Below are 17680 nucleotides of genomic sequence, written 5' to 3'. Positions count from 1 at the left end.
TGGAATGTCTTGTTGAAGTTGTACAAGACATTGGTAAAGCCACACTTGGAATACTGCGTGCAATTCCGGTCACCCAATTATAGAATGGATATTATTAAACTAGAAAGAGTGCCAAAAGGATTTACTAGGATGCTACTGAGACTTGATGGATTGAGTTACAAGGAGAGGCTGAATAGACTGGGACTTTTTTCTCTGGACCATTGGAGGCTGAAGGGTGACCATACAGAGGTCTATAAAATAATGAGGGACATAGACAAGGTAGATAGTCAATATCTTTTCCCAAAGGTAGAGGAGTTTAAAAACTAGAGGGCACAGGTTTAAGGTGAGAGGGGAGCGATACAAAAGTGTCCAGAGGGGCAATTTTTTCACACAGAGGGTGGTGAATGTCTGGAACAAGCTGCCAGAGGTGGTAGTAGTAGAGGCAGGTACAATTTTGTCTTTTAAAAAGCATTTAGATAGTTACATGGATACGATGGGTATAGAAACATACGGGTTAAATGTGGGCAATTGGGATTAGCTTAGGGGTTTTTAAAAAAAGGGCAGCATGGACGAGTTGGGCTGAAGGGCTCGTTTCCATGCTGTAAACTTCTATGACTCTATGACTGTATGTCAGGTGAATAATACTTGTGAGAAGCAGACTAATTATAAAAAGTTCAGGGAAAAAGTCAAAAAGGAAATAAGAGGGACAAAGGGAGAGTATGGGAAAAGACTGGCAGCTAATCTGAAAAGGAATCCAGAATTTTTCTATCGGCATGTAAATTTGGCCAAGATTTTCTGAGTCTGTTAGCATTGGGCATAAATTCCTTTATGATGAAAATCCTCACATTATGCTCATAACAAGATTTGAACCATCTTCCCCCGCTGCCCGCTGGTGATGTAATCAGGTTCGAGCCCAATGAGGGCATGAACCTAATTACCATCAATTAAAAAGATTTAAAAATGCTTAAATGGCTTAGCTCTTACCTTCCAGGTTTACCATAATTTCCCCCCTGCTGGTATGACTTCATGGAACTGAGCAGCGACAGATCAGCCATGATCTTATTGAATGGCGGGGCAGGCTCGAAGGGCTGGATGGCCTACTCCTGCTCCTATTTCTTATGTTCTTATGTTCTTATATCAGTGGTGTTCACTACTGCCAAGGGGTGGGGCCAGGGATAGATGCACTGATGTTTGGGAGGACTCCTGGCACACATTGATAGTGGCGGGTGGGGTGGATATTGCCCCCTGATCATTGGGGGGGTGGCGGGATCGGGGGTGGGGGGGTTAGATTGCAGGGAATATTGATGGAACAGTCCCTATGTCCGTGGAGCAGGAGAGAAGGGCATGCCTGTTAACATTGAAAAGGTGCCCCAATGTCTGTGGAGCAACCTTGCTGGCATCTTTAGACCCAACCCCTCAGGTATGACGGAGCGAAACACACCCTCTGTCTTTTTCTGACAAAGTGTCAGATGATCTGGGAATTGTAGCGACTGGGAATGGACCATGCAAAGGTCTGTTGACCTTAGGCAGGATTTTCCAGCAAAATTTCCGCCCAACAAAAGAGCACTAAGGGAAGAGGTGAGATAGATTCAGGACCGATAGGGGATCTACACATGGAGGCAGAGGGTATGGCTAAGGTTTTAAATGAGTGCTTTGCATAAATGATATGTTTGCCAGGGAGGTGATGCAGCCGAAGTCACAGTGAAATAGGAGGTGGTTGAAATATTGGATGGGCTGTATATTGATGAAGAGATAGTTTTAGAATGACTGGCCATATTGAAAAGTTGATAAGTCACCAGGGCTGGATGGGATGCAGCTGAGGATGCTGAGGGATATAAGGATCAAAATTGTTGAGTCACTGCCGTAATCTTCTAATCCTCCGCAGATACAGGGGTTGTACCAGAGGACAGGAGAATTGTAAATGTTATATCCTTATTCAGAGAACAGGGTCAGGATAAACTCAGAAATTGCAAGCCAGTCAGTTTAATCTCGTGATGGGAAAACCTTTGGAAAAGTTGGAGCAAAATTAATATTCACTTAGATAAGAGAGACCTGGGGATATATGTACATAAATGGTTGAAGATGGGAAGGTGGTTAGAAGGGCATGTGGAATCTTTATAGGTAGAGGCAAGCTGTACGTAGACAAGAATTTTATGATAAGTCTTTGTACAACACTGGTTCCACCTCAACTGGAGTGTCGCGTTCAATTCTGGGCTCCAGATATTAAGAAAGATGTGACGGATTGTGAAAGATGTGAGAAAGGTTTACAGAAGTGGCTGTTAAGGATGAGGGACTTCAGTTACACGGATAAACTGGAGATGCTGGGGTTGTGTGCCTTCTAGAAGAGAAATTTGAGAGGAAATTTGAAGGAAGTATTCAGAATCCTGAGAGCCCTGGGCAGCAGAGAGAAACTTCCTATCGAGGGAAGGATCAAAAGCCAGAGAAAACTGACTTGAAGAGGTTGACAAAAGAACCAATCGAGACATGAAGAAAAAGCTTTTTGACAAAATGGGCCCTATTTTACCATTTTGATTCTAAGTGCTGGGCTGACTTGAAACTAGGAGTGTTTCAGATCTGACTTTTAGACCCGTTCTTAGGCACCCCCATACGCACTCTGCCTGAAAAAAAATCAGTGATTTTGAATCACACTGCACAAGCCTGTGGGCAGTGCTTAATACGTCCAAAATCTTGCAGCTCCGATCGGCATCTCCAACTGCACATGCGCAGAAAATATATAATAGAGTGCGACACATGACTCCTGGGCCAGATAATGCCTCTCCCTGGCCCCCACAGACATTGCCACACCCCACAACATTACTGACCCCCTTATCCACCCACCTTCTTCCACCATCCAGACTGATCGTAGGCCCCTCCCTCCCTTCCCCCCACCAATCTCAGGCACAGTGGCAGTGGACCCTCCCTTCATAGGCAGAATGGCAGTGGAGGCCCCCCCCCCCCACCCCCCCCACCGTGTCCCACTGATCTCAAACAGAGTGGCAGTGGACACCACCTCCTCACCCCCACCACGTCCCACTGATCTCAAACAGAGTGGCAGTGGAGGCCTCCCACACCCCACTGCGTCCCACTGATCTCAAGCAGCGTGGCAGTGGATGCCATTGCCTCACCCCCACCATGTTCCACTGATCTCATGCAGAGTGGCAGTGGACCAACCATACCAAAACCATCCCCCCTCCCCACCACCACCAATCTCAAGCAGAGAACTGTCGGGCGCTCAGCAGTTCTCTCCTCATTAGCTGGAGCGCCCAAATTGGACTTTTGTAGAACATGTCTGTTTTGGGCCAATTCTAGATGGGCGAATGCGGTGGTAAAGGGGGAAGTGCCGGTAAAGTTGGGCATGCAGCCCATTAAGTCAATTTAAATGCATACAAATGCATTTGAATGGCCATCACCATTCTGCCAACTCACTTTCCATCTGATTGCCAAGCTCCACTGTCTTCCAATGTCTTTGTGGCCTGGCTCCACCTTCTCTGAGCAATTCTCTCTAGCATATGTCCCTAGCCATGTCTTCTGACCAGTTCATTTCTTGTTCCTTATTTCCTTCCCTCTTAGAAAAAAATTGCTCTTCAGTTGCTATCCTGGCCTTTGGATTTCTTACCTACTTTCATTGCTATGTTCCTCTCCGCTCCATCAAACGTGGCTTTTAGAGAGCATTCGAACTCTAAACATCCTACTTCTGTGTTGGGTGCCCTTGTGAAACCCTGTAGAATCTGTGAACATACATTATAAATGTAAGTTCTTGTGGATGGTACAAAAGATTAGATTATTAACTGGGTCAACATGCATGAGAGCAGCAAGCCACCTCTATAATATAACTGTAAAATGGTTTTTATTTGGTTTTCTTTATTTTCGTAGTTACACAGGAGTCACAACAGAGTTGAAATTGCCCCATGAGATGGATTTCAGCAGGAAGGATATCAGTGGTGTCTTGTTCCAGTATCCGGACAGTGATGGAAGAGTTGAAGACTATGCTGAACTTGTCGCTCTCGCACATCAAAATGGAGTGAGTGAAAGATGTTGGAAGTTATTCTAGTGAAAGGATGAAAATGGGTGCTTTGCTAATTAGATATACCTGTTTGAAAGTTGGCTTTGGCCACAGTTTTGGGGCTAATCAATGGATATCATGATTTAACCATGCCAAGGAGTTGCTCAAACATACACCTGTTCGTTTGGTATTCAAGTACCGATTAGAAGCAATTTTCGTGGAGTTCTTTGTTAGTATCATAAGTAGGCTTACATTAACACTGAAGTTACTGTAAAAACCCTCCAGTCGCCACACTTTGGCGCCTGTTTGGGTACACTGAGAGAGAATTTAGCATGGCGAATGCATCTAACCAGCACGACTTTTGGACTGTAGGAGGACACTATTGCACCCAGAGGAAACCCACACAGACATGGGGAGAATGTGCAAACTCTGCACAGGCAGATAGTGACCCAAGCCGGGAATCAAACACTGGTCCCTGGTGCTGTAAGGCAGCAGTGCTTACCACCGTACCATCGTGCCCCCCTTGTAGCCTGCACTCACCCACTTCCATTGATGCTGGCTGACACAGACTGGAATGTTTCAGGATAGCTCAGGCAGAGGGTGGGGGGCAGCGTGCAGAGTCTCATGAGCGCAGCACTAAAGCTCCTATTGAGGAAGCCTGGAGAAAGAGGGATAAACAAGATGCCCATGACCATCCTATAAGGTGATTCCTGTAAAGTGGAGTCGCGCAGTATTTCCCCTCTTTATGTTTAGTTTTCAGACAATTTAAATGTTGACAGGAGTGTTGATGAAGTCTTGGTAAAGTGTCACAGAAGATCTCCGAGTGGATCTCAAGAATCCTGTCCGAGCCTCCAGCAGCAAGTGAACATTGAAAACTTAGCATAGCTTTAAGTAGCATAGGAAACCCTCAGCAATATGTTAGGTTGGTCACTTTTAGGAAACACCATTAATTGCTGGCACAGTGGTTAGCACTGCTGCCTCATGGTGCCGGGGACTTGGGTTCAATTTTCATCTTGAGTCACTGTCTGAGTGGAGTTTGCACATTCTTCCTGTGTCTGCATGGGTTTCCTCCGGGTGCCCCGGTTTCCTCCCATCGTCCAAAGGTGTGTAGGTTAGGTGAACTGGCCGTGCTAAATTGCCCCTTAGTGTCAGGGGACTAGCTTGGGTGGATGCATGGTATTATGGGGATAGGGCCTGGGTGGGATTGTGGCCAGTGCAGACTCGATGGGCTGAATGGCCTTCTGTTGCACTGTAGGATTCTATGAAGTGCTGGCCACCACAATGCTGTGCAGGCTTGCAATGGGGGCTAGCACAGAATTTGATTGTCAGTCAAACCTTCAACAGCCCTCTGGTACCAGTCAAGTCCTTGACAATCCTCCATCCCCCTACCTTGCATGTGTCCTAACTCCTTTGCCAAGATGGCGTCTTGTGATTAAATACTGGCTAAACTGCCGCTGCAGCACACAACTCCATGTTGGTCACCTCCAAGCCTCTTTAGCACCTAAAATATCTCAGATAAAATCTCACCTGTCAGGTTGATGCTGACTAACATGTTGTCTAGTAGCTGCAAAGTTCTGTCACTGCCACACAGAGTTTAGCAATTCCATTGTGCTGATTGTTTTATATAATAGGCTACCCTAATCTTGCAGTCATTGTATCCAATTAAGGCACACAATTAACCTAGAGCCAGGATTTGGTTTTGCATTGCAGAGTCACAGTTTAATACTTCGATCTTTCTGAAGAAAAGACTTTGTCAGAATGTCAGGACAAAAATTCCCACATTGTAAATAACTTATTGAATGCAACCGTGGGATAGGGAAAGTACAATGTGAAACAATTCAACATGTTACTCCACACCTGGAGATAATGTGATGGGAACAATACAAAACTGAATTCACAGTAAAGAGCTCTTAAAAATTCATGACATATGAGCAACGTAGAGACATGCCTAGAAATAACAGCTTGAGGTGCAGTTCTTTAGGATCTTGAAAAGAGTGAGTGCCTGAGGCATAATTCAGACTTTCAAAAACAACTCTGATTGTGTAACCACTGAGGAGCTAAGAATTAAAACAAACCCTGATCAGAACCCCACAACTGGGGAGACGGTGGTGAGGTGGTAATGTCACTGAGCTAGTAATCCCTGCGACATGGGTTCGAATCCCGCCAGAGCAACTGGTGGAATTTAAATTCAGTTAATAAATCTGGAATATAAAACCGGGGCGCAATCCTCTGGAGTTTCTTGCGGTGGGAGGCGGGATCTCCTTATCCCGCTGCTTCACCCCATGCTGTCGGGAAACCCAGCGGGGGAGGGGGTGCAGATCCTGAGTGTCCTGCAGGCATTTACAGCTGGAAGGTTCTAGCCCTAGTTTCAGTAATGGTGACCTTGGAATGATCGTTGATGTTGTAAAAACCCATCTGGTTCAGTAATGTCCTTTAGTGGCAGAGATCTGTCATCCGTACCGACAAATGACTGCTGAGTCACAGCGATGTAATTAAGTGCCCTCTCAAGTAGCCCAGCTAGCAAGCCATTCAATTCGAGGGCAATTAGCCAATTATATTGAACATCCCGTGAAATAATTCTAAAAATGTGAAGATCCATAGTAAATTCTAACTATTCAAACCCCAAGGCTGCTTATGAAACTTGAGATAATCCATTACCTAGCCAAGGATCATTATTCCGCACTTGAGTGGAAAAAACTAAGCAAACTAAAAAAACTAAGCAAATCAGATGATTGTGCAAATGTTGGGAACTAATCACCTTGAGTCTCAGTGTCTCTGTGTCTCAGAGTCTCAGAGTCTCAGTGTCTCTGTGTCTCAGTCTCTCAGTGTCTCAAAGTTCCTTTAGAAAATTTGCTCTCTGCATTACTGAATGGAATGGTACATTCAACAATCTACAAAATCACATACCATAATAACTGGCATAAGACAAGTGAGACTCACCCTGAGCATTTGAATTCATCAGGTGCTCTGAACTTTTTGCAGCTTCTAATAAATAGGAGCAGATCTCATGAGGCTCACTTCTTTGCACAAGTGCTACTGGTGACTAATGTCTTGTTTGGAAAGGGAATGTGAGCCAGGACCGAGACTAGTGTAGCGGCACCTGTGACACCTTTCCATGTGGTGAACTCGGGCTGAGGAATGACGTGATGACTGTAACCTGCCTCTCTGTAAAATGTGGTGCTGCTTTCTTATTCATTGTCGCTGATTATATTTTATTTTAATGAGTAGTTTTTATTTTAATGTGCTGATCAATTTGAAATGAGGAAAAAGTGGCCCAGAAACTTAACCAAATAGAAAGAAGATGAAAAATAAACAGAAAAATGCTGGAAAATGTCAGCAGATCTGACAGCATCTGTGGAGGGAGAGAATTGAGCCAACATTTTGAGTCCCTCGAGGGTCATCTAGACTTGAAACGTTGGCTCTATTCTCTCTCCACAGATGCTATCAGACCTGCTGAAATTTTCCAGCCTTTTTCTGTTTATGTTTCAGATTCCAGCATCCGCAAGTATTTTGCATTTCTAAAAAGCAGATGAAAACACATGCAAAAGTTTTGTTATTCAGATAGTCTGTACCGGGCCATGTTACGCCTGGGCTAATGTAGCTTGATAGTGTCAGAGTGACCAAGTGTGTCATTTGCTAACACAAAATACTTGCAGAAAAACTTAACAAAAAGTGCAAATATGAAAATTTTGCAATTTAAAAATAATTCATTTATGGGATGTTGGCCTCACTGGTTGGGCCAGCATTTATTGCCCATCCCTAACTGCCCTCCATTTGAGGGGGCATTTAAGAGCCAACCACATTGCTAAAGATCTTAAGCCACATGTAGGCCAGACCCGGTAAGGATGGCAGATTGCCTTCCCTAAAGGACATCAGTGAATCAGATGGTCTTGATGACAATTGATTCATGATCACTACATGACTTTTAATTGCAGATTTTTATTATTGAATTTCATTGGCCACGGTGGGATTTGAACCAAAGTCCCCAGATCTTGCTTTCAGTGCTGAATTACTTGTCCAATGACAATAATATTATTACGCCACTACCTCCCCATATATAAAGGTTAATCAGGGTCAGTTCTCCCCACTCCTACAGAAATGCAGGGCGGATTTTTACATCTGTAACATCTTTTTCTTTACTTTTCAGGCCTTGACGTGTTGTGCAACTGACCTGTTGGCGTTGTGCGTACTAAGACCTCCTGGAGAATTTGGCGTAGACATTGTACTTGGCAGCTCCCAGAGGTTCGGGGTGCCGCTTTCCTACGGAGGGCCACATGCTGCTTTCTTTGCCGTCAAGGAAAACCTTGTCAGACTGATGCCAGGAAGAATGGTCGGGGTTACCAGGTACGCAACTACATGTTGATCTTGGGGCAGTCCCAAGTTTGTGACTCGAACTAACAGTACAATGTTCCTTTGAATTAAACTTTACAAAGAGGGAAATTTAGGAGCCAAGGCTACCAACTAGAGATCCCACTGGAGTATGTGCATTTAGGGACATGGCGGGGACATAATGACATTGTGATATCTTCATATTTGGTTAACTTGCTGACACTGTTTGTTTAGGGGTATACACATGGAAATAGTGATGTAGTAAAGGGTTTCCAGCATCCTGAGTCACTTCCTTCAAAGGAACAATTGGAAAAAATGGTGCAGCCAGGCAGGTTTGCTCCAAGTATTATTGGGACTGCTTGTCTATGCTATGTTAAGATAAATGCAAATTGCAAGGACATTGTCTATCTTCTCTTGACTGTGATAAGCTCATCTATTGATCACAAACAATATTTCCATTGACTGTGAATGATATTTTAAATTTCATATTGAAGAGGATATCATTGTGCTTGTTCCTCCTTCCAATGTAGGATTTAACATTCTCCAAGAGTTTCCACACCCCCTCTGTTTCGTTCCTGGATCGATGCTGATGTCTGCATGCTCATATTCAGAGCAGCGTTGTTTGATTTTTAATTTGACCGTTTTTTTAAAAGATTAATGGAACAGGGGCTTCGCTGGCAAGGTCAGCATTTATTGCCCATTCTTAATTGCCATGAGAAGGTAACGGTAAGCCCCCACCTTGAACTGCTGCTGTCCTTTGGTGTAGGTGCACCCACGGTGCTGTCAGAGAGAGGGGGTTGCAGATTGTGACCCTGTGACAATGAAGGAACGGCGACGTAGTTCCAAGTCAGGATGGTCAGGATATTTTCAGATGGTGTTGTTGCCTTGAGGTCTGGTGTTCTTCTCCTTCTGCTGATGGAGGCCGTAGCTTTGGAAGGTACCATTGAAGGAGGCTTGGCAAATTACTGAAGTATTACAGAGACGTGGCTGCAAGGTGACAGGGACTGGGAGCTGAATGTCCAGGGGTATCAAGTGTTTAGGAAGGATAGGCGAGAGGAAAAAGGGGGGGGGCGTAGCTCTGCTGATTAAGGATAGCATCAGGGTGGGAGCAAGGGATGATATTGGAGCCAAGGAGCAGAAAGTGGAATCGTTGTGGGTGGAGATTAGGAACAGCAAAGGGAGGAAGACGCTGGTGGGTGTCGTCTGTAGGCCCCCGAATAATGATCTGGAGGTGGGGCGGGCTGTTAACGTGCAAATAAGTGCGGCGTGCAGGAATGGGACGGCCGTAGTTATGGGAGATTTCAATCTGCATATTGATTGGTCGACCCATGTTGGATGCGGTGGGCTCGAGGAGGAGTTCTTGGAATGCTGCCGAGATAGTTTCCTTGAACAGTGTGTGTTGGAGCCGACGAGGGAGCGAGCCATCTTGGATCTGGTGCTATGTAATGAGGTGGGTAGAATTAGAGACCTTGCAGTGAAGGATCCTCTTGGGGAGAGTGATCATTGTATGGTGGAGTTTCTGGTGCAGATGGAGGAAGAGAAAGTGGATTCCTGGACACGCGTCCTTTGTTTGAACAGAGGGGAGTACGGTAGGATGAGAGAAGAATTGGCGAATGTGGACTGGGGGAGCGCGTTGGAAGGTAGGTCTGCTGAGGAGCAGTGGAGGATCTTTAAGGAGATCTTTCTTGGTGCTCAGCAGAAATTTATTCCGATGGTTAAAAAGGACTGTAGGAGGAGAGGTAATAAGCCGTGGATAACAAAGGAGGTGAAGGAAAGTGTCAAATTAAAAGCGGAGGCGTTCAGAGTAGCTAAGAGTAGTGGGCGAGAAGAGGATTGGGAGAGGTTTAAATGTCAACAAAGATTGACAAAGAAGTTGATAAAGAAGGGTAGGAGAAACTATGAAGCTGGGCTAGCGCTTAATATGAAAAAGGATAGCAAGAGTTTTTATAAATATATAAAAAGGAAGAGGCTGGCTAGGGTGAACGTTGGACCCTTAGAGGATGAGAGGGGGGACTTAGCGGTAGGGGATGGGGAAATGGCTGAGGTCTTGAATAAATTTTTTGTTTCGGTCTTCACAGAGGAAGACGTGAATAATTTGCTGGGTGTTAGCGATGGAAAGGTGGTAGGACTGGAGGGTCTCAATGACATTATTGTTACTAGAGAGGCGGTGCTCGACAGACTGGAGGGACTGATTGTGGACAAGTCACCAGGACCGGATGGAATGCATCCAAGGGTCTGAAAGAAATGGCGGAGGTGATAGTGGATGCCTTGGTGGTTATTTTCCAGACGTCGCTGGATTCCGGGGAAGTGCCGGAAGATTGGAAAGCAGCTTATGTTACGCCGTTGTTTAAGAAGGGTGGCAGGCAAAAGGCAGGGAATTATAGGCCGGTTAGTTTAACGTCTGTTGTAGGTAAAATGTTAGAATCCGTCATCAAGGAGGAAATAGCGAGGCATCTTGAGGGGAATTGCTTGATTGAGCAGACGCAGCACGGTTTCGTTAAGGGGAAGTCGTGTCTGACAAATTTATTGGAGTTCTGTGAGGATGTGTCTAGGGCGATGGATAGAAGAGAGCCGGTGGATGTGGTCTTTCTTGATTTTCAGAATGCGTTTGACAAGGTACCTCACAAGAGGTTATTGCAGAAGGTAAGGGGGCATGGAGTTGGGGGTAGGGTGTTAGCGTGGATAGAGGATTGGTTGTCAAATAGGAGACAGAGAGTGGGGGTTAATGGGTGCTATTCGGATTGGCGGTTGGTGACTAGTGGAGTGCCCCAGGGGTCGGTGCTGGGGCCTCAGCTATTTACCATTTATATAGATGATCTGGAGGAGGGAACCGAGTGTATGGTGTCGAAATTTGCTGATGACACCAAGATTGGTGGAACGGCAAATTGCGCAGAGGGTGTGGAGAGTCTGCAGAAGGATCTAGATAGGCTGGGCGAATGGGCCAGGAACTGGCAAACGGAATTTAATGTTGGCAAGTGCGAGGTGGTCCACTTTGGTAGGAATAATGGTAGGAAGGACTATTACTTACGTGGCAAAAAACTGCAGCAGGCGACGGTGCAGAGGGACCTCGGGGTCCTTGTGCATGAGTCGCAAAAACCCAGCTTGCAGGTGTAGCAGGTGGTCAGGAAGGCGAATGGGATGCTGGCCTTCATAGCGAGGGGGATTGAATATAAAAGTAGGGAGGTCTTGCTGCAGCTGTATAGGGCATTGGTGAGGCCGCAGCTGGAGTACTGTGTGCAGTTTTGGTCGCCGTACTTACGCAAGGATATTTTGGCCTTGGAGGGAGCACAGAGGAGGTTTACTAGGCTGATGCCAGAGTTGAGGGGGTTGAGCTATGAGGAGAGGCTGAATAAACTAGGCTTGTACTCATTAGAGTTTAGAAGAATGAGGGGAGATCTCATTGAGACGTATAAGATGATGAATGGGATGGATAGGATAGAGGTGGAGAGGCTCTTCCTGCTCAGAAAGCACAGTAGGACTAGGGGGCACAGCCTCAAGATAAAGGGGGGGCGGTTTAGAACGGAGTTGAGGAGGAACTTCTTCACTCAAAGGGTGGTGAATCTCTGGAATTCTCTGCCTGTTGAGGTGGTGGAGGCTGCCTCACTAAATATTTTTAAGACGCGTGTTGATGGGTTTTTGATAAGAGAGGGGATTAAGGGTTATGGGGAGAGGGCGGGAATGTGGAACTGAGACACGACAGATCAGCCATGATCTTATTGAATGGCGGGGCACGCTCGAAGGGCTGGATGGCCTACTCCTGCTCCTATTTCTTATGTTCTTATGTTCTTATGTACACCTTTTAGAAGATGCACATTGCTGCCACGATGAAGGGAATGGATGTTTAAGGAGTTGGTGCCAATTAAGTATATTATTTCGTATTGAATATTGTCAATCCTCTTGAGTAAAAAGATTTGAAAGGTTTCCTCAAAATTGAAAATGCTGACACTGTCAAAGGAAATTGACTCATTGGTGTGGCTTCCAGAGACCAAAGCATTTATTGTAAACGAGTTTAAGGTTTATTTATTAGTGTCACAAGTAGGCTTACATTAACATTGAAATGAAGTTACTGTAAAAAATCCCCCAGTCGCCACACTCCGGCGCCTCTTCAGATACACTGAGGGAGAATTTAGCATGACCAATCACCTAACCAGCTTGCCTTTCAGACTGTGGGAGGAAACCGGAGCACCTGGAGGAAACCCACACAGACACGGGGAGAATGTGCAGACTCCGCACAGACAGTGACCCAAGCCGGGAACTGAATCCAGGTCCCTGGCATTGTGAGACAGCAGTGCTAACCACTGTGCCACCGTGCTGAATTTTGTGGTGATTTTAGCAACCCTGGTGCAAATTGCAAAAGTACACTGCCCTAATTTGCATTTCATTCACTTCTGGTCTCCTAAATTGCACTGACAAGATCCAGGTTCAGTTCCTATTTTGAGTTAGCTGATCTCAATCGCATAATTAACAGGTGTGTTGCAATTTGCCTGAGCACCCCGGAGCAAGGGAAGACTGTATTAGTCTGGTTTACTATTTCTGATTGCTATCAAGTGAGTTCTGGTGAGAAATAGAAATGTTGGTCGAGCGCAGGATCAGATTTGTCTTTCCAAAGACAAAAATAATCTTGCACCTGTTGTGTATGTGGTGTCTGTCTCTTTAAAAAAGTCACCTGACTTGAGAAACCAATGGGAACTGAGAATGAGTCTTCACCCCAGAGGTTGAAGTCCTCTCTCAGGTAGAATACACCTAACATCTGTGGGTGGCATAGTGACACAGTGGTTAGCACTGCTGCCTCACAGTGCCAGGAACCCGGATTCGATTCCCAGCTTGGTTCACTGTCTGTGTGGAGTTTGCACATTCTCCTCATGTCTGTGTGGGTTTCCTCCGGGTGCTCCGGTTTCCTCCCACAGGCTGAAAGACATACTGGTTAGGTGCATTGACCCGAACAGGCGCTGAAGTGTGGCGACTAGGGGAATTTCATGGTAACTTCATTGTAGTGTTAATGTGAGCCTTACTTGTGACTAATAAATACACTTTAATCGTCATGTCGTTAACATCATAAAAACTGGATAAAAGCAAATTACTGCAGATGCTGGAATCTGAAACCAAAAGACAAAACGCTGGAAAATCTCAACAGGTCTGGCAGCATCTGTAAAGAGAGAAAAGAGCTGACGTTTCGAATCCAGATGATCTTTGTCAAAGCTCTGACAAAAGATCGTCCAGACCTGCTGGATTATCTCTTTTGGTTCCATAAAGACTGAAGCCTGACTCCAGGGCAGTCTGAAGCTGCAACTCCCATACCTAGTTCCTCTTATCATTATCTTGAGTTTGTGTCAAAGTTTGGACAACAAAGTTTGGAATCTTTTGACGATGCCTGGAATGGCACAACATAATAGCACTCGCTCTTGAAGCTTTTGCATGAAGGTACAAGTCAGGAGTATGATGGAATACTTCCAGTTGCCTGGATTGGTGCAGCTCCAACAACACTCAAGAAGGTTGACACCATCCAGGACAAAGCAGCCCGCTTGATTGGCACCACATTCACAAACATTCAATCCCTTCCCTCCCCGACGCTCAGTAGCAGCAACGTGTACCATCTACAAGATGCACTGCATCAGTTCACCAAAGATCCTTAGACAACACCTTCCAAACCCACCACCACTTCCATCTAGAAGGGCAAGGGCAGCAGATACATGAGAACACCACCACCTGCAAGTCCCCCTCCAAGCTACTCACCATCCTGACTTGGAAATGTACTGCCGTTCCTTCGCAGTCGCTGGGTCAAAATCCTGGAATTCCCTCCCTAACGGCATTGTGGGTCAACCCACAGCATGTGGACTGCAGCGATTCAAGAAGACAGCTCACCACCACCTTCTCAAGGGCAACTTGGGATGAGCAATAAATGCTGGCCAGCCAGCAATGCCCATGTCCCACGAATGAATAAAAAAAGCTTGAATATTGTTGAAAAGGGAGACATGTTGCCGAAGTTTTACCCCTTACACTCACCTGGACGGGCACAAGAATGACAAATTTCAAATGACAACAACCTGTATCGCAGGAAAAAAGGGTGCTGATTGGCTGACAGTTCAACTGTGATTGGCTGAGGTGTTGCCATGGAGAAAGAAATGGGGAACTATAGGCTGCCCAAGCTACTGGGTGATTCAGTAAAGGCACAAGGCTTGAACATATTCCTCTTGTTTGCGGAGGATGGATCCTTCTGTGTGAATCTATTTCACTTCTTGTAAGCATAAAGGAACCACATTACAAGCTTAACTGATTATCTTAAATTGATTGTTGGCATAGCCATTAGCACATTCAGGATTGTTTGGCAACGTGTCTCGTTTACACTTTTAACATGTTTGCTTCCAGCAATTTTCAAGTTCTGTACTAACAAACAACTGTGTGGTTTCTCTAGTGAGATACAGGAGAACCCCAGTACCTAGAATCTATACCCCACAATGTGTCAATGCCTTCAGAGGAGAAAACAAAACTGGAGAAATAAAACGGGACAAAATTCCTGCAACCTCTTCCCCCAATGAGCATTACAACCTTCTACTTTGTATTTACACAGTAGTTAGCACTGCTGCCTCACAGCGCCAAGGACCCAGGTTCAATTCCGACCTCAGATCATTGACTGTGTGGAGTTTGCACATTCTCCCCATGTCTGTGTGGGTTTCTTCCAGGTGCTCCAGTTTCCTCCCGCAGTCCAAAGATGTGCGCGTTAGTTTGATTGGCCGTGTTAAATTGACCCTAGTGTCAGCGGATCAGCAGGGTAAATATGTGGGGTTAGGAAAATAGGGCCTGGGTGGGATTGTGGTCAATGCAGACTCGGTAGGCCGGAGGGCCTCCTTCCACACTGTAGGATTCTATGAAATATAAGAAATAGGAGCAGGAGTAGGCCATTCAGGCAGGTCATGGATGATCTGTTGTGTTTTGAGCACCACTTTCCTGCCTGTTCCCATAACCTTTCCCTCCCTTGCCAATCAATAAATTGTCTAACTCTGTCTTGAATATGTTCAGTGACCCAGCCTCCCCACTGCTTGCTGGGAGAGAGAATTCCAAACAAGCCTCCGAGGAAAAAAACATTCCACCTCATCTCCATTTTAAATGGGAGCCCCTTTACTTTGAAACTGTGCGCCCCGGTTCAAAACTCCCCCATGAGGGGAAGCACAGTGGGCGCGATTTTCCTGGCCCGCTGCACTGCTTGAGCGGCACGAGTGGGAAATACTGGCAGGAGGGCCTGAAACGTGAATCCGTGGCCGCGACTTCCCGGGCTACTTTTTATGGTGCGATCAGCCTCGTGCTAGGGAACAGTGTGAGGCTGATTACCATATTGAAATCAGGATTTCAGTGTCATTAGCGAGCAGTATCAGGGGAGTATTAGGGGGCTGGTGGGGGAGGGGAGTGGGGTGGGGTGGTTGGTGCACCCACAGTGCACTTAGTTTTCTTTTGGAAAATTGTCCCTACTATTCTTTGAGTATACAGATCAGACAGCTTAGAAAGTTGTGAGGTGGCTGGACCTTGGTATTGGAGAGAAGAAGAAATGGATTAAAGGAGTGAGGGAGTGGATAGAAAGGAATGGAGGGTGACGAGAGGTGAGTTCCAGGACTCTTTTATCTTCAGTCAGGAGGGAGCAATTTGTCTGTGTCCTCAGTGGACACGGAGCACAAGGCCAGATTTGTCCTATAGTAGGAATGAGAAGAGATGCATTTTCTCTCAGCAAGAAAGATGTAGGTGAAACTCTGCTATGAAAAGCATGTGCAGTTTGTATCTGGATTACTGTTCAGTTGTGTGGGATGGGATGGTGGTGACTGCAAATCTTTTCGTAATACAGTTCAGATAAGCAACCAAAAAAATACTTGCTGCAAACCTGTTTGGTTCAATCTTCTGTCCGTCAATACCTGATACTGCAGGCATTGTGCAAATAAACATTGCAAAATTGACACCCAAGTCTCATTATGGATTCTTGGCTGAGTGCCCCGAAATCCATTCACCTGTTAAAACACATGAGCCCCAGGGAAAACATTGCTTGATTGACAGCCATGGCTTTCTAACCTTTGATGTCAATTTCACGGTATTTATTTATGCAAAGAGGTTTTCATTGCTTATAGCTTCTACTATTAATACTTAAGGGAATTCCTGGAAGGATGAAAATCCAGCCCTATAAATAAAATTGTTGTTGAAGGTATTTGTACTGTGACTTAGTTGCAGTTCAGTGTTTACATACGAGAAATATTGACTGTTTGCTTGTCAAGTACAAGCATCTTGAGAACTTGACTATTGAAAAAACACAGGTTTTGTGTTTGATTTTGCTTAAGACAGTGTAAGTTAATTGCACGCTTAAGAGAAAATGTAGATGGCCTCTAATGTCTACAAAACTAAGATAATTATCTGGAATTGACTAAATAACTAGTGATTGAAATTACAACATACAAAATTAGTTGCAAACTGTCATTGGCCCTTTTAGAGTTAGGGGAAATATTTTTTCAAATATATTTTTCATTTGCATTTTGAACAGAACTAGGTTGAAACCAGGAAGTGCATATTGCAAATACATTTGTCTTTCACCACATAAAATAAGAATGACTGCATGGGGCTTTGGACTGAATAAGTTATAATTAATAATCTCACATGAAATTATCTTTATTTTCATTGTGAAAAAAAACGCTTTAAATAACATATTTTAAAGAAACTTTCGATGTCACACAGCGCAATTTTACCCTACAAGTTATTATTTAGGAAATATATCTGTTTGCCGATACTACTTCATCAAATGGTCCTGTTCGCTGCCTCGTAATTATTTACACAATAGGCCAGAATTCGTTTGTGAGACATGGGCATTGCTGCTTGGCCAGTATTTATTGCCCACCCCCAGTTGCCCTTGGAGGGCAATTGAGAGTCAACCACATTGCTGTGGCTCTGGAGTCACATGTAGACCAGACCAGGTAAGGATGGCGGATTTCCTTCCCTAAAGGACAGTAGTGAACCAGATTGGATTTTCCAACAACTGACAATGGTTTCATGGTCATCAGTAGAGTCTTAATTCCAGATTTTTAAAAAATTGAGTTCGAATTCCACCATCTGGATTCAAACTCAGGTCCCCAGAACATTACCTGAGTTTCTGGATTAATAGTCCAGCCATCGCTACTCCCTAAAAATATGTTGGAAAAATAACAGTGAGTTTAATGGACACAATATTATATGTGTGTAACTCTTTCAGCAGCTTATGTTAAGGGAGCAATATCCATAAGCTGTGAATCATCATAAAGAGCACAACTTGCCAGTTCCCCTCGAGAAAGTGGCAGCTCACACTCAAACATCTCCAACCAGGTGTCATAATTTGCTACTTTGCATTCATTACAAATAATACTC

At 45.0% G+C, this 17680-nt stretch overlaps 1 protein-coding gene across 1 annotated transcript in view; it reads left to right on the top strand.

Annotated features, from left to right (window-relative positions):
- The window catches only part of gldc (glycine dehydrogenase (decarboxylating)), a 142345-nt gene that overhangs the window by 56066 nt on the left and 68599 nt on the right, over nucleotides 1–17680 (top strand). Inside the window, exons 6-7 of the mRNA XM_080188494.1 lie at nucleotides 3853–4000; nucleotides 8130–8326. Coding sequence (XP_080044620.1) covers nucleotides 3853–4000; nucleotides 8130–8326 — 345 coding nt within the window. The remainder of the gene's footprint in view (nucleotides 1–3852; nucleotides 4001–8129; nucleotides 8327–17680) is intronic.

This window comes from Carcharhinus amblyrhynchos, chromosome 5 (genome assembly GCF_965287045.1).
Source record: "Carcharhinus amblyrhynchos chromosome 5, sCarAmb.v2.hapA, whole genome shotgun sequence".
NCBI classification, from domain to species: domain Eukaryota; kingdom Metazoa; phylum Chordata; class Chondrichthyes; order Carcharhiniformes; family Carcharhinidae; genus Carcharhinus; species Carcharhinus amblyrhynchos.
This window is presented reverse-complemented; position numbering and strand designations above follow the sequence as displayed.